Consider the following 23,780-nt stretch of genomic DNA (forward strand, 5'->3'; position numbering starts at 1 on the left):
TTTTAAGAGATTTTCTTTATTTCATAGCAACCTTGCCTCATTGATGAGCATGTTTTATCCCCTTCAGACGCAAGGAAAAATGCTATGGAACTTCATTTGTACAATTGTACACATTATGTCCAAAGGGGTTATAGAGAGCCTAATTAAAATAATACATTTGGCCTGTATAATGACCGATTTACTTCCACAAACATTTGGCACCCAAGGACTCCATCTCATCTCATCTCATTATCTGTAGCTGCTTTATCCTGTTCTACAGGGTCGCAGGCAAGCTGGAGCCTATCCCAGCTGACTACGGGCGAAAGGCGGGGTACACCCTGGACAAGTCGCCAGGTCATCACAGGGCTGACACATAGACACAGACAACCATTCACACTCACATTCACACCTACAGTCAATTTAGAGTCACCAGTTAACCTAACCTGCATGTCTTTGGACTGTGGGGGAAACCGGAGCACCCGGAGGAAACCCACGCAGACACGGGGAGAACATGCAAACTCCGCACAGAAAGGCCCTCGCCGGCCACGGGGCTCGAACCCGGACCTTCTTGCTGTGAGGCGACAGCGCTAACCACTACACCACTGTGCCGCCAGGACTCCATCTAGTGCCAAAATATTTTCACAGAAGCCTTTATGAAAGCAACAGATCCAATTAGCCATAGGTTCTGTGCATGATAAGAAAGAAGTCAAAGTAGAATGGACAGACTAGTTCGACCTGACAGGAAGGCTATGGTGATTCTAACAACAACTCTGCACAACCATGGCGAGCAGAAAAGCATATCAGAATGCACAATTTGTGGAAACTTGAGGCAGATGTGCTACAACAGCAGAAGACCACATCACTCCTGTCTGCCAAGAACCAGAATCTGGACAGCTGAAGATTGTAAAAACATCACTTGGTCTTTTTTTTTCACAATATTCAACTGTCCAGTACCAGTCAGCTCATGGTTTTTTTTTAAAATGAAAATAGTTTACATTAATGTTGCTGTTATTCTTGTTAGATTCTTGTCTCACTTAAAATCCGTCTCGTCATAATAATCCATTGGGTATGGAAGCATGTTTCTGCCAACATAATCATGAGAAGGTTTCTCATAATTATTACTTAAGTTCTCATAATAATGAGAATTTTCTCATAATTATGTCTTTCTATCTCATAATTATGAGATTTTCAATCTTTAATTATGATAATTATCATAATAACGACTTAATATCTCATGATAATGAAATCATTTTCTCATACTTATGACTTAAGTATGACTTGGGTGGCACGGTGGTGTAGTGGTTAGCACGGTCGCCTCACAGCAAGAAGGTTCCGGGTTCAAACCCAGCGGCTGGCGAGGGCCTTTCTGTGTGGAGTTTGCATGTTGTCTACATGGGTTTTCTCCAGCTGCTCTGGTTTCCCCCACACTCCAAAGACATGCAGTTAGGTTGCTGTGGGGTGGCCTTGGGCTGAGGTGCCCTTGAGCAAGTTACCTGACCCCTGACTGCTCCCCGGGCACTCTGGTGTGACTGCCCACTGCTCTGTGTGCGTGTGTTCACTGCTTCAGATGGGTTAAATGCAGAGGATGAATTTCACTGTGCTTGAAGTGTGCATGTGATGAATAAAGGTTTCTTTTTAAGTTCTCCTAATAACTTGGTATCTCATAATTATAACTCACTATCTCATACTGTGAGCTGGCCTAGTGGTTAGCGCGTCTCCCTCTCGATCGGGTGCCATTGCAGCGTACCTTGCCAGACCATCGTAAAAATGGTACCTACTGCCGTCTGGCAAGGCACGCTGCAATGCGGATGCGAGTGGGGAGTCACACCCTTGCGCTTACCAGAGGACTAGGCCCTACTGCAATCCTAGCTGTATAGGTGAGAGGCCAAGGACTATAGAAGCAGAGATTGGTGCCACCAATTGTGCCTTGAGGGCCTGGTTAGTACTGGGTTGGGAGACTGCTTGGGAAGACCTTTAACTTTTTTTTTGCTCTTTTACTTATGACTTAAGTTCTCCTAATATCCATCCGTAACTGCTTATCCTATGCAGGGTCGCGGGCAAGTTGGGTCAGAGGCGGTGTACACCCTGGACAAGTCGCCAGGTCATCGCAGGGCTGAAACATAGAGACAAATAACCATTCACACCTACAGTCAATTTAAAGCCACCAATTAGCCTAACATTGGACTGTGGGGGAAACTGGAGCACCCGGAGGAAACCCACGCAGACACAGGGAAAACATGCAAACTCCATACAGAAAGGCTCCCGTCAGCCACTGGGCTCGAACCCAGAACCTTCTTGCTGTGAGGCGACAGTGCTAACCACTACACCACCATGCTGCCCTGTTCTACTAATAATGACTTGGTGATTATAACTTACTACGGTATCTCATGACTTCAGTTCTCTGAATGATGACTTGGTATCTCATAATTATAACCTACTATCTCATACTTATGACTTCAGTTCTCCTAATAATGACTTGGCATCTCAGAGTTATAACTTTCTATCTCATACTTATGACTTCCATCCATTATCTGTAGCTGCTTATTCTACAAGCTGGAGCCTATCCCAGCTGACTATGGGTGAGAGGCAGGATACACCCTGGACAAGTCGCCAGGTTATTGCAGATAATGACTTGGTATCTCATAATTATAACCTAGTATCTCATACTTATGATTTCAGTTCTCCTAATAATGACTTGATATCTCAGAATTATATGATTTCAGTTCTCCTAATGACTTGGTACCTCATAATTATAACTTTTTCATCTCACACTTATGACTTAAATTCTCCTAATAATGGCTTGGTATCTCAGAATTACAACCTACTATCTCATACTTATGACTTAAGTTCTCCTAAAAATGACTTGATATCTCAGAATTATAAACTACTATCGCATACTAATGACTTAAATTCTCCTAATGATGATTTGGTATCTCATAATTATAACTTTTTATCTCACACTTATGACTTAAGTTCTCCTAATAATGACTTGATATCTCAGAATTATAAACTACTATCTTATGCTTATGACTTCAGTTCTCCTAATGATGACTTGGTATCTCATAATTATAACCTACTATCTCATACTTATGATTTCAGTTCTCCTAATAATGACTTGGCATCTCAGAATTATAACCTACTATCTCATACTTATGACTTAAGTTCTCCTAATAATGACTTGATATCTCAGAATTATAAACTACTATCGCATACTAATGACTTAAGTTCTCTTAATGATGATTTGGTATCTCATAATTATAACTTTTTATCTCACACTTATGACTTAAGTTCTCCTAATAATGACTTTCTATGTCATACTTATGACTTAAGTTCTCCTAATAATGGCTTGGTATCTCAATTATAACCTACTATCTCATGACTTCAGTTCTTATAATAAGGACCTACAATCTCATGAGACATTAAGTCACGATTTTGAGAAAATGTTCTCCTTATTATGAAATAAGTCATATGACATCTCATCTCATCTCATTATCTCTAGCTGCTTTATCCTGTCCTACAGGGTCACAGGCAAGCTGGAGCCTATCCCAGCTGACTACGGGCGAAAGGCGGGGTACACCCTGGACAAGTCGCCAGGTCATCACAGGGCTGACACATAGACACAGACAACCATTCACACCTACGGTCAATTTAGAGTCACCAGTTAACCTAACCTGCATGTCTTTGGACTGTGGGGGAAACCGGAGCACCCAGAGGAAACCCACGCGGACACGGAAGGCCCTCACCAGCCACGGGGCTCGAACCCGGACCTTCTTGCTGTGAGGCGACAGTGCTAACCACTACATCATAATCATTATTATGATATACCATGTGATTTTTTCTCTTCAGGAAACATGCTTGCATATGATGGCTTTGTTTAATACACGCCACAACACTGGAGATCCCCCCTTTTTTTTGGTCCTTTCTGAGATTGAAACTACATTCCCCATAATGCCACTCGCGCACGGGTCTCGCTCGCATCAGTTCGCCTCGAGACGCATCTCGTGCATCCGGATGCGGGTAAAGATGGAGGAGGCGGAGATGTGTAAGGGACGGAGAGATGCGGATTACGGTGGTTAGACAGTGAAGCAGAAGACAGCAGAAAGCCAAGGGCAAAATGGGCGTCTTTTCAGGTATTTAAAATGCGTTTTAGTAAAACGGGGACGGAATTAATTTGGGAAATTCGTCTGCAAGAAGACGAAGCATCGGACACTGTAACCTGTTATAGGAAATACAATAAAGAGAGAGAGGGAGAGAGAGAGAGAGAGGGATGGATAAATCAATCAATCTCATAGCCTGATGTTTACATTTTAATCCACTAATATTGACAAGTTATTTTTTTCTCAGATAATACCAAAACCAGATGAACACGCTATAGTTAGACCAGTAATTAAAGACAAACTAAAACAAACAAAATGAACAGGTCTTGGAACACTGGTCTCTTCCTGTGCTGGAGCATTTCCGCCGTGTTTGGAGCTGCAGAGCCTGGAGCAGCGCGCGCGAACGCTGTGCTGCTGCGCGTGCCCGTGCGCAAAGGCCCCGCGCGCGCTCCCGCAGCACACGGTCCGCACATCCGGAAACCGAGAGCCACCGGCGGATTTAATTTTGTTGACATGGTGGATAACCTCCGCGGCAAGTCCGGACAGGGCTACTACGTGGAAATGGCGGTTGGAACGCCGCCTCAGAAGGTGAGAATTGACCAAACCGCCCTCTGGTCACGCCCCAAACATCCCATAATAGCCTTTTTTTTTTAATATTTTATATATATATATATATATATATATATATATACAGTGGTGCTTGAAAGTTTGTGAACCCTTTAGAATTTTCTCTATTTCTGCATAAATATGACCTAAAACATCATCAGATTTTCACACAAGTCCTAAAAGTAGATCAAGAGAACCCAGTTAAACAAATGAGACAAAAATGTCATACTTGGTCATTTATTTATTTGAGGAAAATGATCCGATATTACATATCTGTGAGTGGCAAAAGTACGTGAGCCTCTCGGATTAGCAGTTAATTTGAAGGTGAAATTAGAGTCAGGTGTTTTCAATCAGTGGGATGACAATCAGGTGTGAGTGGGCACCCTGTTTTATTTAAAGAACATCGAAGTCTGATCTTCACAACACATGTTTGTGGAAGTGTAATCATGGCACGAACAAAGGAGATTTCTGAGGACCTCAGAAAAAGCGTTGTTGATGCTCATCAGGCTGGAAAAGGTTACTCTAAAGTAATCTCTAAAGAGTTTGGACTCCACCAATCCACAGTCAGACAGATTGTGTACAAATGGAGGAAATTCAAGACCATTGTTACCCTCCTCAGGAGTGGTCGACCAACAAAGATCACTCCGAGAGCAAGGCGTGTAATAGTTGGCGAGGTCACAAAGGACCCCAGGGTAACTTCTAAGCAACTGAAGGCCTCTCTCACATTGGCTAATGTTAATGTTCATGAGTCCACCATCAGGAGAACACTGAACAACAATGGTGTGCATGGCAGGGTTGCAAGGAGAAAGCCACTGCTCTCCAAAAAGAACATTGCTGCTCATCTGCAGTTTGCAAAAGATCACGTGGACAAGGCAGAAGGCTATTGGAAAAATGTTTTGTGGACGGATGAGACCGAAATAGAACTTTTTGGTTTAAATGAGAAGCGTTATGTTTGGAGAAAGGAAAGCACTGCATTCCAGCATAAGAACCTTATCCCATCTGTGAAACATGGTGGTAGTAGTATCATGGTTTGGGCCAGTTTTGCTGCATCTGGGCCAGGACGGCTTGCCATCATTGATGGAACAATGAATTCTGAATTATACCAGCGAATTCTAAAGGAAAATGTCAGGACATCTGTCCATGAACTGAATCTCAAGAGAAGGTGGGTCATGCAGCAAGACAACGACCCTAAGCACACAAGTCGTTCTACCAAAGAATGGTTAAAGACGAATAAAGTTAATGTTTTGGAATGGCCAAGTCAAAGTCCTGACCTTAATCCAATCGAAATGTTGTGGAAGGACCTGAAGCGAGCAGTTCATGTGAGGAAACCCACCAACATCCCAGAGTTGAAGCTGTTCTGTACGGAGTAATGGGCTAAAATTCCTCCAAGCCGGTGTGCAGGACTGATCAACAGTTACCACAAACGTTTAGCTGCAGTTATTGCTGCACAAGGGGGTCACACCAGATACTGAAAGCAAAGGTTCACATACTTTTGCCACTCACAGATATGTAATATTGGATCATTTTCCTCAATAAATAAATGACCAAGTCTAATATTTTTGTCTCATTTGTTTAACTGGGTTCTCTTTATCTACTTTTAGGACTTTGTGTGAAAATCTGATGATGTTTTAGGTCGTGTGTGTGTGTGTGTGTGTGTGTGTGTGTGTGTGTATATATACGCACAGTACCTTGTTTACCACTGAAACTTTATACTGTAGTATGTCAGACTCACCCAAATCTTATACTACACTCGAATACACAGTACCAGCAGTGGTCGAACTACTTTTTTCCAGTGTTCTGCAGTATTGCAGAATGTCAATTTTGTTCTGCAATTTGGAAATATTTTCTACAAATACACAAGCCTCCATACTACACCCTTCTCAACCTAATAATGCCTATATTTGCATCATATCTAGCTTTACAACTCATAGCATTACTGTAATTCTTTATTCTCTCACTCTATCTTTAATTTCAGTCTTCACAGACTCTTCTCTGCAGCAAAGTTATCATTCCATGATACCGCCACAGGTCTTTCATCCCCCTCGCCCTGACACTACGGGCTACTACAACTAATTCATAAATATACTAGTTATCACACCCACACATTATCCTTCCACACAACATACTAATAAAGGGTATCACCACAATAAAAAATAGAACACGACTGTTCTTCAAGAAACAACATTAATTTTTGTCCCCCTCGCAGACACGCGATCTGTCACTGTTGTTGTTGGAGTCACGCTGGCTGCTGGTTTTGCCAAGATACGACAAAATCGTCCTTGTTTTCTTGGCGCTTTTGTCAGACTCTTGCCCCGAAGAAACAATCCTCTTCTTGGGAGCCATGTTTGTTGTGCCGCATTGAATTCTGGGAGATGCATGGCGGAAACTGCCGAGGTAGTTGTCAGGTCCTCCCGGTGGGTATTAAAAGTGACGAAATCTTACATCGGAAAATGGCAACTGCCCTTATTTGGTTGTTGTCGCCTTTCGTCGGTATTACGTAAATATGGCTCAATTTTGACCTGGAAAACGCCGTCAGGTTCGTGCGGCGCAGGTTTCAGTTTATTTACAGTGCCGCTAGTTTGCTAAATTGAGAACCATTGAATCCCGAGCCTGATTTGTTCATTCTGCAAAATTGCAGGTTGCTTAATTTTTCTTCTGCAATCTTGAAAATCATTCTGCAAAATGCAGACTGCAGACGGGTATTTCGAACACTGACCAGTCAAAAGTTTGGACACCCCTTCAAATTCAGTGTTTTTTCTTTGTTTTTATTAATTAAAAGACGTGATTTCTTCAAGTAATGATGGATGTAATTTCTCTTTATGGAGGAAGCCATGGCCCAATGGTTAGAGAAGCAGCTTTGGGACCTGGTTGCTGGTTCAATTCCCTAGACTGTGCATATCACGGGTAAATTCAGGAGCAAGATCAATGCAGTTCTCCTATTTTATATTAAACTTTGGTCAAATATCTGTTGCATACTCTGCAATTTTTTTACCTTGCGCAATACCAGAAAAATTCAGTTGAAATCAAGCCATTTGAGGCGAATTGGTCCGCCTGTGAAAAAACTTGGCATTTGGATTTCCCGGCAAACATTGATTTTCGTGACGTCATCTGCGGGACGCCTCCCTCTGAATCCTACGTCAGCGCTGGTTTGTTTATGAGAAAACGACCTGGTGGTTTTCTGCAAATTTATTCAACGTTATCATGTAATTATTAAAATGGTTAACAGATGTATTGTAGGAGGGTGTAGCAACACCAATCTTGATGGGATTAGTACTCATCTCATCATCTCTAGCTGCTTTATCCTGTTCCACAGGGTCGCAGGCAAGCTGGAGCCTATCCCAGCTGACTACGGGCGAAAGGCGGGGTACACGCTGGACAAGTCGCCAGGTCATCACAGGACTGACACATAGACACAGACGACCATTCACACCTACATTCACACCTACGGTCAATTTAGAGTCACCAGTTAACCTAACCTGCATGTCTTTGGACTATGGGGGAAACCAGAACACCTGGAGGAAATCCACGCAGACAACGTGCAAACTCCGCACAGAAAGGCCCTCGCCGGCCCCAGGGCTCGAACCCAGACCTCCTTGCCGTGAGGCGACAGCGCTAACCACTACACCACTGTGCCGCCTGGATTAGTACTCCTCGTCTCCCAAAAGACCGGACAATGAGAGAGAAATGGGAGCGCTTGGTCTACACAGGCTGTGCACTGAAACCGTGCAAAGCTCACGCAGCTTGCTGGCGCTTCCGCAGATAACGTCATGAATCTGGCTCCAGACTCCCTTGGGATTTTTCCAGGCGCGTTTTGTTATTTTATTTTTTTCTTCTGTAGACGGATGGCCTTGTGCAAAATTATCCTTCTGGACGAGTGTGTAAAGGGACATACTTTCATATAAAAAAAACCCAAAATTGGTCCAGAATGTACCCTTTAAGTGCCCTTGAGGAAGGTGCCTAACCCCCAACCGCTACGGCAAGAATGGTGGCATACCTTGTGTCTGATTAGCCAATGAGAAACTGATGATGCAATTATCAGTTCGGGCATTGAACCCGACCGACCGAGTACAGTAAATAGCCCTATTTGATCTCAAATGCATTAAAGGTGCAAGAAACTAGTCCACTAATTAACAGGCACGCCTGTTTTAACAGGTGTTTTCAATTAACACCTGTTAATTGAAAAGCATTCCTAGTGAAGCTGGTTAAGATAATGTTAGTGTGCAAAGCATCAAGGTAAACACTTTGAACAATCTATTCTAAAATATGAAATGTTAAAGAAAACCCTTTTTTTTTTTTTTTTTTTTTGTTTACCACATAATTCCATATAAGATATGGAAACAAGTGTTTTACTGGGAAGTACACCACTTGTATTTTTCATACAAGCTACAGCTGGGACATGGAGAACCAAAACCGTGACGTTAATCTCGGTCACTCGTGAAGAAATAGATTAATTTTTTTGATAAATTTGGGTAATTTTTATTTGTGAATGTGCCTGTGTAATAAAAAGAAAATCACACAGTGGCTTGAAGATATGAAGTTTATCTTCTCGTGTTGAAAAACTCACATTTTTCATCTGAAAAACACTGCAGATCTGAGTGACATATTTAAATAATATTGCCTGGCTTTCAGTGGTATATCAGATATATTCCATTCAGCTAGCATGATATTGAACGAGTCGAAGATAAGTAGCTGAATGGAACATATCTGATATACCATGAAAAAAGCCATTATTATTATTATTATTATTATTATTATTGTTATTATTATTATTATATACATATTCGATGGAACAATTATAGATTTTACAAAAAGTTAAGAACAAGGGGGTAACTTACCAATATTGAATGCTGATTCTGATCGAATGTGTTCTGTCAATCCAGTGTACATTTACAAAGTCAAAGTTCTAACAATAAAAATGGTACAAGTCCAAAAAGCCTGAACAACAACCCAACAATCCATGCAAGCTATATACAGGTTGACAGTTCAAGTTCACAGTTACTTTTGGTCGTCGTTAATTGTTACATTGCAGTTGTTCAAACCAAAAGGGCTTTGCTGAGTGAAGTCCTCTTGTAAAAGTCTCCGTCACTTTTTCTCACCTCCAAGTAGAACTTTGACAATATTTCCACTATTGCTCTCTTTTCCAGTTTTTTTTTTTTTTATGTCCGTTGGTATGTTTTTCTCTTGTAAATATGCATGAAGAATATCCAGTGAAGTTTTGGTAGCCTTTCGGGTGTTCAGCGCATCTTTCTCTTTAAATCTTCTGCTTTGAATGAAGCAAACCTTGCGGCCATGTTTGTTTACAAACTGTCACAGTTGCAAGCTAGCGCAGAAGTTTTACATCTCCAATGTGTCTCTTTTCCAGTTTTTAATGTCTGTTGGTATGTTTTTTCTATTGTAAATATGCGTGAAGAATATCTAATGAAGTTCTGGTAGCCTTTCGGGTGTTCAGCGCGCCTTTAGTTTCAGTTTTTAGTTTATTTATTTAGTGCTTAAACCTAGCATTTGGATCTTCTCTCTTTTCCGGCTGACAAAGAAATGATTTTGTGCATGTGCAGCTGAAAAGTTTTGTCACTGGATCTTTGCATCAGCTCTGATGTGTGATGTCGTGTTGTCTTGACAATGTGCAATATTATAACAATATTGCACACTCATCCTCCATTGGGGAGAGTGGCATAATACATGTAGGATAAGCGATATGATAATATTGCATGCCGTCAATAAACCCACTAGAAGGGTTGGATCCGGACTCTATCCCTGTAATGCTGTGTGAGACAGGAATGCATCTTGAATGGGTGTCGCTGGACACCATGCACCAATGTCTATATCGGGCAATTTAGCCAGTGCACCAACTGGAATGGTTTTTGGGAGGCTTGAGGAAATTGGAAAATCATGAGGAAACCCACAGAGACACAGGGAGAACATGTACGTGAACATAAACACCACACAGACGTTAACCTGAGCTCAGGACTGAACCGGGGATTCTGGACCTGTGATGTGACACTGCTTCACATCTAAATTGTCATACTATAAGCTATTTGAGTACATCAGTAAAAAATAGACTACAATCAGAACCTTAAAATGCTATTATAATACTGAATAGTATGGATAAAGTCATACGCTAGAGTCAACTGCATACTTCTGTTGTATGTTATATAGTATAAATAATTACACAGGCTGTGGTTATGTCAATTACCTAATCCTGTTATAAATTTGCATGCAGTCATTCATCCTGCAAACTGTTATACTACACGGGCATGTGCCAAAGAGCATACTAAGGCCCTGTCCACACGGCAACGAATTCAGGTGAATCTGATAAAATTGTTTATCGTTTCGGCCTGGCGTCCACACGGCACCGGCGTTTTGGGTGCCCCAAAACGAAATCTTTTGAGAACGGGTTCCAGAGTGGAAAGATCTGGCAACGGCGCCGTTGCGAAGTCGTCTGGATAAGTAGAACAGATTTGTTTACGATGACGTCACAACCACATGTGCTTCACGCCGGGTAGAAGTGTAACGAACTCGATGTGAGTTGTCAACAAATCCTATAACTTGGTTCATGAAACGCGCTTACAAAATATTTTCACTGTGAATATTTATTGTGTAATGGTGCAAAGTGAGAGAGAGTGAGAGAGAGTCAATCCCGCCAGCAAAAATAGGGGAAAAAAAGGAGCGTTCTCACCTCTTCAGATGTTGGTTTAAGTCCTACAATACATTCCTCAAAAAGGGCGTAGAAGAACAAATTAATCCATTAACGTGTAGCATTCAATTTATTCCGGACCATTAAAGACGCCGCCTTCCGCGTAGAATCATACGTCATCCTCGCCGCCATATTGGATGGGTCAAAGCGGAGAATAAAGATGCCTCATTCATGTGCTGCGTTTAACTGTACCAACAGGTTTGCCGTCCAAATGAGATCACATGGGATTACCTTTCACAGGTGAGACTGGAAAAATACTTTTCATTGTATTTGGTCATTATAGTGTAATTTTACGAACAGATTTTTCTGACTTTGTGGCTAATATGAAGTCTCGCACATAATAGTTTATGCGCATGCGTCCTTACTTCTATTGTTGTGGTGTCTCCGATGGGACCGTCTTACAGCGCACCTAGAGGTGTGGCATGTGTATTGCATCGTTTTCAGCAAGCGTTGCGTTGCCATATGTACCTGATATTTTACTGATCCGTTGCCCATGTGGACGCGATATATATATATATATATATATATATATATATATATATATATATATTTATTTTTTAAATCTCGTTGCCGTTGTCGTGTGGATGTAGCCTAAAACTAAAGCTTGATTGAGAAAGTGTATTTGAGGAGAAAGCAGTGGAATGAACGTGTATCAGGTGGATTATTTAATCCATCATCCTTTTTTCCCCCTCAAAAGGAGAAACTAAAAGTAGATCGACTAAGCACACATTGTTGGTTCAAAGTACAAATTACACACAAGGACAGTGGGTTTGTTTTGATTGAAAAGGTTAGTACAGCTTTACCATGTTTGGTATTCAGAGGAAACATGGCGTGATCCAGTAGAGCATTACAGACTTGAAGCCGTTTATTCATTCATTTTCTATACCGCTTATCCATTGCGCGTCAGCTGGAGCTGGTCAGGTCACCGATATATCACGGGGCTAACGCAGAGAGACAGACAGCCATTCACATTCACACCTGTCAATTTAGAGTCGCCAGTTGACTTTGCAGGGCTAGAATTTCGTGAAAATTTGCAGGAATTTGTTTGGATTCTCACAAAACCGTTTTGCGAGAATCCTGAGAATCCAATAAAATTTTTCCCATAACTCATCATTCACGACCTTGCCTCTATATCTGAAAAAGTAAATTCAAATTTCTCTGTAATTGGATGCCTTGATAATTTATTTATTTCAAATTCTGATGGTGTTCATTTTAATTTGAGTGTAATTTTATTAACGTAAAAAAAATTATCGAATTTCTCATGTCAGTAACCTGTATTTTTGTGTATTTATCATATATTTATTCATTTCATTGGTCTTGTCTTTCTGATTCCGAATGACTGTACTAGTGTGTGTGTGTGTGTGTGTGTGTGTGTGTGTGTGTGTCAGTCAGACTCCTGTATAGGCTATATATCATTATATGCGTGACGATCATCGACCGTGAAACAGAATGCCCACCGTGCTTTGATTATGTCATAGTGCAGGCTGCATGTCTGACACCTCGCCTTGACCGCGAAATCGTCTTCAAAGTCGAAGTCATAATTGTCTAGTAGGTCATCGCCCCGCGCCTGTAAACCATGCCGCGATATTCTTTTTATTTTTTCAACGGATTTCGAGGTGTTTGGCTGACTATCACTTGAGCTGGAGTACGCCATCTTGTTATTCTTGACAACAAAAGCCACCTGGCGAGTACTCGGCGGACTAGATGCAAGCGACACCAAGCGAGTGAAACACACTTTGCGCATGCACAGAACGTTTGTTTATCGAAACCGTTTGTGGAATTTTTGTGTTGAAGTGATTACTTTGATATTTTACGATAAAATTACGATATTTCTTGAATATTTTGCGTGAATCCATTGAGATTCGCCTGGGGAACAATTTACGCGAATCGATTCGTGGATTCGCGCCAAAATTCTAGCCCTGCTTTATCTGCATGTCTTTGGACCGTGGGAGGAAACCAGAGCATGTGGAGGAAACTCACGCAGGCATGAGGAGAACATGCAAACTCCACACAGAAAGCCCGTGGTTGACCGGCAGGTTTGAACCTGGAACTTGCTTGCTGTGAGGTGACGGAGCTTGCCCCATCATTATTATCACACCATCGACATGACCATTCTCAAGCTGTTGATAGTTATTACATTTTCACCCTCATATTAAGAAATCGCAACCAGTTGTCTTTCCTAATCATGAAAAATTAAATATAAAAATGGTCTGGATAAAGCACACCAGCATATCAGAACAAGGTTTCGCTGTAGCAACATGTGCAATTGTATGCTGTTTCAGAAAGAACCAGAATACTTTCCCTTTTCTGCTGCTGCAGCTGTGGTATCAGGCATAGCGTGCCACCAAAGATGACTGACAAGCCATTAGTTGAAGACCACACCAGCACAGTCTGAACCCTTGATTCTGTACCAAGCACATATAAATAACCCTCTTCAAGCTGAAACTGGCACAGCGTTCTAATGCAGTCCTCGATGGTGTTCTTTAGAAACTGCTAGGGGACATGCTGAAAACCTGTGAACATAAACAGGAAGGAGTTTTGAGGTTGTAGGGTCGAATTTCATGAGCAGAGATATGGAGCTGTACAGAAAGGAAAAGACCGTGTGTGTTGTTGGGGTGTCATGATGGCAGGATGCAGACTGTTGGCATAGATTTAACTGGCAAAAAGGGCAGGAAGCCTGTGTAAAGGACATATGACCAGAGAAGACAAAGAAAAGGGTCAGAAATAGAGATGAGCAGCCAACAGGCATTAATAACTACTTGGTAACCTCGCTTGCTCAGTCTTTACGGGAAAATATCAGACCAAGGTCTTGACAGTACGAACCGAGCCTATGGACCTCGGTCTGACGTTTTCCCGTAAAGACTAAACAAGCGAGGTTGATAAGGAGTTTATTATATGGCTTTTTTATTTCTTGGATTAAAATAGACAGTCATTATAACGAGACGTGATGCTGTTTTCAGTCACGTCAGATTTGTAACATATGCCGCTTTTCCACTACAAACGCGGCTGAGTCGGGCTGAGCCGTGCGGTGCTGAGTCGAGCTGAGCGGGGCTGTTGGAGTTGCATTTCGACTACAACCGCGCTGAACCGTGCTGGCTGGAAGTGGGTGGACACATTGGGTGGAGTTAGCGAAAGTGGGTGGACGTCAGGTGATGTCGTTAAGCAGCGCAAACAGTGACATCAGTGATCTTTTAAGCGGTAGTCTCATGACCCGGATAGTAAACAATAAACATGGAGGACATGGAGTCGTTAGTGTTGCTGGTCTTGGTGCTGTGGCTTGTTGTCACCGACAACGTGGACAGATACTGGCAAGAGCGTATAGATGAGGCGAGGCGCATAAGGCTTCAGAAATTCTCGTAATTCGTAATTCTTCTTCTTCCGGGTTTGCGGTGTTTACAGATCCCAGCGCGCTCGCGGGGCGTGTGGGCATGTGAGGACACTCCTCCTCACCAATCAGTGCACAGGGGAGTGTCTGCTCACGCCCCTAGCCTCACTCAGCTCGCTTTGGCTCGCTTCAGCCCCACTCCAAAACCGTGCGAGTTTTGGGTGCTAAGCAGGGCTGAAGCGAGCGGAGTCGTGCTGGTTTTTGGTAGTCGAAACGCGAGCCGTGTCGGGCTGAAGCGAGCTGAAAAAGGGTAGTGGAAAAGGGCCAATAGTTACATTTTAAAATTTGCAGACGACTCAGCTATTGTTAGTCTCCTACATGGCAATGAAAATGATCATGGTCTTGTTTTAGATGACTTCATAGGCTGGTGTGACGGTGCTTACCTACAGCTGAATGTTACAAAAGCTAAGGACATGATCATTGATTTCAGGCGCAACCCTCCCTCTATTCAGACCACTACTATTAAAGTGCATATTCTGGACAAATTTTTTTTTTTTAATATGAAAGTATGTCCCTTTACACACTTATCCAGAAGGGTAAGGCCAAAAAAAAAAAAAAAGTGTGTTTCCAGTAACATGAAATACTAAAATAAGGTCGGTAGGTAGGAAAAAGTTTTTTTGTTTTTTTTTTTTTCTTAATTTTTTTTTTTTTATTTTGTTCGAAAAAATTAACACAAACATCTTACAAAATAGTATTTTGGCACAGAATCCTTTATACCACACATCATAATAAAATAAAAGTGTTTTAAATCTTTAAACAAATAAAAAAAAATATCGCGAGAGTTCGAATTATGATCTACGGAAGCGATATTTCATGATATTTTCATGTAATAACGTGAAAACACCTTATCAAGAAATAACGTGAAAATAACGTCCTAGGCTACTTCCATTAAAAGCAGACGGCCTAGCCTAGCCTACTGTAGAACTTGGGTCGAGCAAAACCACCGAGCACAAACATGGCTGAATCCTGAATGACTCCTATTTGAACTACTACTTCATTTTATTATTTTATTTCTACTATTGTTTAATTCTTATTTTCTTTTAATTATTTTAATTCTTTTAATTAATTGTTTAATTCTTATAATATTATATATTAGAATAAAAATAAAATTATTTTATGTAATTTTATTCTCTATTGTTTACTGTTTTGTTTTTACTTCTGTAAAGCACATTGAACTGCCATTGTGTATGAAATGTGCTATATAAATAAACTTGCCTTACCTATTTGTATAAATAGGGGACTACATAGGCGGTAAAATGTAGTGTTTTTCCCTGCCATGGAAGTGCACTTGTATATTGAACAGGAAGCAATTTGCATTACAGCCTTGAATGAGGATTCAAAATGGCGCCTCGGCTCAGTTTTCCCTTCCTCCTTCAGTATACAAGTGCGCTTCCATGTTTATGCAAGAGGGCGGATAGAAGTGGTGAAACATTTTACTTTTTGTCGTTTCTTTCACAACTTGAATGCATTGAAACAAAAAATTATGACAAACTAACGCCGCTTACACTAAAATATCGAGGGAAATTTGTAATAAAAACTTTACGGTCGGCAATTTCGACGCAGAAATTCTCGATCGGTCGGGTTACCGGAAACACACTTTTTTTTTTTTTTTTTTAATTTGGCCTAATTTTGCACAAGGCCATCTGTCTACAGCAGAAAAAAAAATAAAATAACGTGTCTGGAAAAATCCCAAGGGAGTCTGGAGCCAGATTCGTGACGTTATCTGCTGCGCGAGCTTTGCACGGTTTCAGTGCACAGCCTGTGTAGACCAAGCGCTCCCATTTCTCTCTCTCATTGTCCGGTCTTTTGGGAAACGATGAGTACTAATCCCATCGTGATTAGTGTTGCTACACCCTCCTATGATACATCTGTTAACCATTTTAATAATTACGCGATAACGTTGAAGAAATTTGCAGAAAACCACCAGGTCGTTTTCTCATAAACAAACCAGCGCTGACGTAGGATTCAGAGGGAGGCGTCCTGCAGATGACGTCACGAAAATCAGTGTTTGCCGGGAAATCCAAATGCCAGGTTTTTTCAGAGGCGGACCAATTCACCTCAAATGGCTTGATTTTCAACTGAGTTTTTCTGGTATTGCGCAAGGTAAAAAAATTGCAGAGAATGCAGAATGTTACAGATATTTGACCAAAGTTTAATATAAAATAGGAGAATTACATTGATCTTGCTCCTGAATTTACCTGTGATATGCATTTCAAGGGGCAGGCAGTGGAAATGGTTGAGTCATACAAGTATTTGGGCAGTCTGATTGGCTGAATTTTAATCTAATCACAGAAAGGATCTGCAAGAAAAGTCAACGTCTCTTCTGTCTCCGTAAAATGGCAAAGTTCAATGTAGATAAAACCATCCTGATGTTATTTTATAAATCCTACATTGAATCTATCTTAACATTTTGTATGATCTGCTGGTATAGAAATCTGAGTGTCAGGGCCAAAGCTGCACGTTCCAAAATTGTGAAGGTCAGTGGTAAAATCAGAGGTGTCCAGCAAAGCAGCTTCACATACCAGTATAGTAGACATGTCTTGAAAAAGGCAGACTCTATCTTATCAGTCAGCGCTCACCCTCTTCACTCCAAGTTCCAGTTATTACCTTCTGGTTCACGCTTCAGATTCCCTTCTGTGAAAACCAACAGATTCAGACACTCGTTCATTCCCAGTACCATTTCTCTGCTGAACTTGGATCAGGGACAGAGTTAGTTTCGATTGGTCTGTCAGGTGGTTGTGACCAAATACTATTGTTTATGATGGTTTTGTTGCCGGGGAGTTGGAAATGTTTTATGTGGTATATGACCTTAGCTGTGTCACTTTGGTCAGTACAAATATATTGACAACATATCCAGCAGAAACCTTGTGGATCATCCTTGTGGTATTTTAGAACTAGTTAATTTATTTAACTAACTTATTTATTTTTTTGACTTGGGGATTTTTATCAATATATGAATGTCATGCATGGAATTCTGTAGGCCTACATGATGTTGTGTAAATACTGTACTTTTAGTTTATTTGTTGATTACACTGGTCTACAGACAAAATGCTTCCGAAATATAGTCAAACTTTACTAATTCTGGGTCGCTGAGAACGAAACTGAAATTTAAAAACCCAAGGTCGCTTTACAATTATAGGGAAGAAAAAAAAAAAGTCCACCAAATAGAGGTCAGGATGCCATTCCAATGGTGGAGCAGCCACAGTCCCACCAAAAGGCGCACGAAAACAAGTCCCATGCCGCCAGCACAGCTGCTGTGATGCCGACAAGCAACATCACTCGGAACACCATGCCATGGATCCACAAAGCGAACACAGACGTACCGCCATGCAGAGCGCTGGTATGTCCCAAACTGCCTGCACAGCCACCGCGATGCCACCGAGCAACATCGCTCGGAACCTCACGCCAAGCACTAAAGCATTGCTGCACAGAGTGCTGGACAACCATGATGTTAAAATGAGCAACGAGCTCACTGCAGTCCATAGCTAGGAGCACAGGCATCACCCACGGCGAACCAAGGCCTGGAGGGAACTGATGCCCAAAACTGGGTCCAGAGCTACATCACAACCGACGGACGAAAACACTCAAGCAGAAACAAGCATAAAACTACACAAGCACAAAAAAAAAAAGGAGAGAAAATAAAAAGCTCCGGGGAGAAGCGGCAGTCAGAATGCGCACAACATACACTCAAAGGGAAATGGAAAAACCAAGGTATTTTTTATTGGCTCTAGTTTTCAAGATTGGCTCTATGAGTAAATTGGTTTCGATAGTAGAGTGGGGGAAAAAGCCCCCCTTAAGGAAAATTCAGTTTTTCTCCAAGTTGAAATGAACCATGTGTTTAGTTTTAATCATAGTTTTTGACAACAGTGACATGAACAATAATGCCACCTAAAGTTTGCCTAAAGTTAATACTTAATTTTTTTTTAACAAAAACAAACATTGTGCCAAGGGGGCCTTTTACCCCCCCCAGTGGGGTAAAAGGCCCCCTGAGGTGGGGCAATAGGCCCCCTCACTCAAAAAAAGCTGTTTGGATAGCAAAAGTGTTTACTTAAGCCTATAATGTGAAAGAAACAAGAAAATATCCCTGAATTAATGAATAGATGCATTATTTTATTATATTTCGCATTTTAATTTCAATTTTTTTTTATTTCAATTATTTTTAATATTAAGTTCAAATTACTTGCTTTACTCAACCAGGTAAGCGAGATGTTATTAAAAACTAATGTATCTGCTATTCAGAAATGTATGAAATACAGTAATTATGATAAAAGGAAACGATGCCCCCTGGGGGCCATTTACCCCGCCATTAAGGGGGCATTTTACCCCACAGACTACACTTTTACAAAAAAGGGTCTTACTTTCAAAATGTGATTCAACTTTTTATACCTAATGTATTTTTTTTAATGTACTGACTTGTCTACTCATACCACATACACAGCTGTAATATCTGATGAAATAGCAGCTATCTAAATACAGTTTTACTGATATCTGAAAATTATATCACTTACCATGAAATTTGATTTCTCTCCGCTGCGTTGCTGATATGCGATCCACAGTGGATATTTGTATATCCCCGTTGTCAAGCCAGTCCATAGCAACAATAGAAATGTAACTTTGCGCCATCTGGTGGTTATTTTGGGTAAAACAGGCCGGGGGTGTATTACCCCACGGGGGTGTATTACCCCACTCTACTTACGTTTTTGGCAAAACAATGAATGATGCAATCCAAAGCCGGTATTGCTCCATACATTATATAATTTTATTCCTAGAAGTCACCGATGATGCAATTATAAATCAACTTGCACCACTCTGCTGAACAAATTGCCCTATCAGCTAAAAAAAAAAAATCATACAGTGCTTTGATTTACCTGTTTAGATAAAGTGTGCAGGGATGCCTCATAATTATATGAACAATACAGATAACTTCTGCTATGTTTGTGGTGGAGTGACTTTTTGCATCGCAAAAGTACAGTATAACTGCTGTAATCAAGAAAGTCTACCACCTTTTATATTTTGGTTACAAAATTGGAGATCAGGACAAGAGTTGGGCTCCACACACATGCTGTAACACCTGTGCAAAAATCCTTTGCCAGTGGTTGAACAGGAAAAGGAAATCCATGCCTTCTACAGGGCCAATGGCTTGGAGAGAACCAACTGGTCATATCAAAAATTCGCCCCAGTTGGGAAAGGTTTGTCAAACAAAAAAGTGGACTGTAGAGTATTCAAATATTCCATCAGTTATACTCCCAGACGCCCAGTACCCCAGTAAAGCATGCCTGTTCTTAATGCACCATAATCATTCTCACTTGAGTCAGATGAAGAACAAGTGTGTGAAACTTCTAGTCCTGAACCATCAACGTCACATGATCCAGATTTTCTCCCATCCTCCTCCTCTGAACCACACCTGACAACACAACGTGAACTGAATGACCTTGTCAGGGATTTGGAACTACCCAAGAATAAGGGAGAGCTTCTGGGCTTCAGATTACAACAATGGAATCTCCTGGTAGGCGATGTTGGTGTTTTCATGTTCTGTGACTGTCAAAGGGATCTTGTCCCATTCTCCTCATGGAAGGTGATCCATGGAAGCTTGACAAGAGATGCTCTGTTTCATGAGTACAAGAGACAACTGCCAAAAAGCACTGAATAAGGACTAAACCTATTCAGTACTTATACGGTACATAATTGTTTTTGTTTTTTTTGCCATTTGGTTCATAATACATTTTATTTATATAAACTTTTTGCTGATTTTCTAGTGTTACATAAAGAAAACAGGTGAAATATCATGTAAACCAACCATAAACACATGAATAGACCTAGGTTTACAATTTATACTTAAAATGTTACTATCTACACAATGTACATAAGTATAAAATGTAAAAGCTTACAGGAATAGAAAATGTAAAGTAAATACATGTATGAGTTGGTAGCTTGTACAACCCCGATTCCAAAAAAGTTGGGACAAAGTACAAATTGTAAATAAAAACGGAATGCAATAATTTACAAATCTCAAAAACTGATATTGTATTCACAATAGAACATAGACAACATATCAAATGTCGAAAGTGAGACATTTTGAAATTTCATGCCAAATATTGGCTCATTTGAAATTTCATGACAGCAACACATCTCAAAAAATTTGGGACAGGGGCAATAAGAGGCTGGAAAAGTTAAAGGTACAAAAAAGGAACAGCTGGAGGACCAAACTGCAACTCATTAGGTCAATTGGTAATAGGTCATTAACATGACTGGGTATAAAAAGAGCATCTTGGAGTGGCAGCGGCTCTCAGAAGTAAAGATGGGAAGAGGATCACCAATCCCCCTAATTCTGCACCGACAAATAGTGGAGCAATATCAGAAAAGAGTTCGACAGTGTAAAATTGCAAAGAGTTTGAACATATCATCATCTACAGTGCATATCATCATCAAAAGATTCAGAGAATCTGGAAGAATCTCTGTGCGTGAGGGTCAAGGCCGGAAAACCATACTGGGTGCCCGTGATCTTCGGGCCCTTAGACGGCACTGCGTCACATACAGGCATGCTTCTGTATTGGAAATCACAAAATGGGCTCAGGAATATTTCCTGAGAACTTTATCTGTGAACACAATTCACCGTGCCATCCGCCGTTGCCAGCTAAAACTCTATAGTTCAAAGAAGAAGCCGTATCTAAACATGATCCAGAAGCGCAGATGTCTTCTCTGGGCCAAGGCTCATTTAAAATGGACTGTGGCAAAGTGGAAAACTGTTCTGTGGTCAGACGAATCAAAATTTGAAGTTCTTTATGGAAATCAGGGACGCCGTGTCATTCGGACTAAAGAGGAGAAGGACGACCCAAGTTGTTATCAGTGCTCAGTTCAGAAGCCTGCATCGCTGATGGTATGGGGTTGCATTAGTGCGTGTGGCATGGGCAGCTTACACATCTGGAAAGACACCATCAATGCTGAAAGGTATATCCAGGTTCTAGAGCAACATATGCTCCCATCCAGACGACGTCTCTTTCAGGGAAGACCTTGCATTTTCCAACATGACAATGCCAAACCACATACTGCATCAATTACAGCATCATGGCTGCGTAGAAGAAGGGTCCGGGTACTGAACTGGCCAGCCTGCAGTCCAGATCTTTCACCCATAGAAAATATTTGGCGCATCATAAAACGGAAGATACGACAAAAAAGACCTAAGACAGTTGAACAACTAGAATCCTACATTAGACAAGAACGGGTTAACATTCCTATCCCTAAACTTGAGCAACTTGTCTCCTCAGTCCCCAGATGTTTACAGACTGTTGTAAAGAGAAAAGGGGATGTCTCACAGTGGTAAATATGGCCTTGTCCCAACTTTTTTGAGATGTGTTGTTGTCATGAAATTTAAAATCACCTAATTTTTCTCTTTAAATGATACATTTTCTCAGTTTAAACATTTGATATATCATCTATGTTCTATTCTGAATAAAATATGGAATTTTGAAACTTCCACATCATTGCATTCCATTTTTATTTACAATTTGTACTTTGTCCCAACTTTTTTGGAATCGGGGTTGTAATATTGAGAGCTTGTAAGAAAAGTTTCAGGCATGTTTGACCGTTTATGAGAAAGTTGTGAGCGTTTTTGTATCGCTACTCTGATGCCACCAGGAGGCTGCCATGTTGCCTGTTGGAAGGGCGATGCATGACGTCATTTGGGTGCAAGGCTGAGTGTCGCTCTTCAGTACTGAAGGGGCAAAGCGAAGGGTCTACTAAGGTGATGTCAATTTTTTTTCCACTATACATCTGAAATGGTGTATTAATGAGCTGCAACCCTGATTTATGGACAAACCCGAACTCTTTACCTGTAAAACGAGGCTGAAACTATGCGTTATACTACTCATTAGCATACTTAGCATGCTCTTGACTCATTCATGAAAAACTTCATCAAGACATCACCAGGCTAACCTACCATAATTACTGTGGTAGACTAGCCTAGTAAACTAGACCCACCCGCCTAGCGGCCAAAAATATTTTTACCTAGCGAATGGGTCTAGCCTCGCACCATATAAACAAAAACACCCCAGGCATCAAATCATGCCCGCCAATCACAACGCAAGGTTTTTGTTTGGATTCTTTGGGCGGGCTTCTGCAGGAGTGACGACAAAGCTGCGCGACGCTGGAGAAAGCACAACAGGAAAGATGGCTACCGCTAGTGAACAGCGCGCATTTGACTCCGCTTTGGAATCAGTTTTAGAAGAATTATACTTGGAGTTTTCGTTGAAACATGAGCAGGAAGAGGCTCTCCGCTCATTCCTTTTCAAGAAGGACGTTTTCGCTGTTTTGCTGACCGGCTATGGCAAAAGTCTGATCTACCAGCTGGCTCCGCTCGTAGCCAAAAGGATGGGGCTAGTTTGTGCAGTACGAAGAATTAATAAACAGCTTTGAAACATTACTTTTTGATTGTTTCTTATTTTCCCGTTATTTTAAATTTAAGGGAAATTATTTCACCAAACACCACTAAATAAAAACTCTCAAAAACAGTTTAAGCAAACCCTTGAAAAACACTTGGAAAAAAAATAAGTTATGTGTGTAGTGAAAATTCATTATGTCTGATTATTATAACTATTCTTTAAGTTCGTTTCTTAAGACACGTATTTTTTAGTATGTTACCTCATTTGTTGACAGTTTCGGCGAACACTTCCGCCTTCTTCAAAACAGTCACCAGATGTCGAGTGGTGATGTGCCTTATCAGCTGATGTTACTCTATGGAGGCGTGAACGTCCCGCCCAATTTGACAGGTAGTTCACGCCTCCTGCTGTCAGGTCGCTGCCCCAGGACTGCGCTCTAGGTGTGTGACAGCGCGTACGCTCCCTCATCCCGGTTCATCGTCCTCTGCGCCCGCTTACGTATCTCCACTGCCTCCAAAATCCAACGCTGATATCTATTCTCTTCAGCGCGAATGACTCTGGCCTCTTCCCAATTCATAATATGATTTTGTCGTTTGCAGTGGTCTGAAATGGCTGATTTTTAAGTTTTCTTGGTTTGCTTTTTC

The 23,780-nt window shown here is 41.2% G+C and overlaps 1 protein-coding gene across 2 annotated transcripts in view; it reads left to right on the plus strand.

Moving 5' to 3' along the window:
• Window positions 1–4,001: 4,001 nt before the first annotated feature.
• The window catches only part of bace1 (beta-secretase 1), a 57,707-nt gene continuing 37,928 nt past the window's right edge, over window positions 4,002–23,780 (plus strand). Inside the window, exons 1-2 of one of the 2 annotated variants that reach the window (XM_060905786.1) lie at window positions 4,002–4,109; window positions 4,324–4,664. In XM_060905786.1, the coding sequence (XP_060761769.1) occupies window positions 4,392–4,664 (273 nt within the window). In that variant the 5' untranslated portion in view covers window positions 4,002–4,109; window positions 4,324–4,391. Of the gene's footprint in view, window positions 4,665–23,780 lie in introns of both variants that reach the window. The other variant, XM_060905784.1, reaches the window with a different exon arrangement.

This window comes from Neoarius graeffei, chromosome 23 (assembly GCF_027579695.1).
Source record: "Neoarius graeffei isolate fNeoGra1 chromosome 23, fNeoGra1.pri, whole genome shotgun sequence".
Classification (NCBI taxonomy): Eukaryota; Metazoa; Chordata; class Actinopteri; order Siluriformes; family Ariidae; genus Neoarius; species Neoarius graeffei.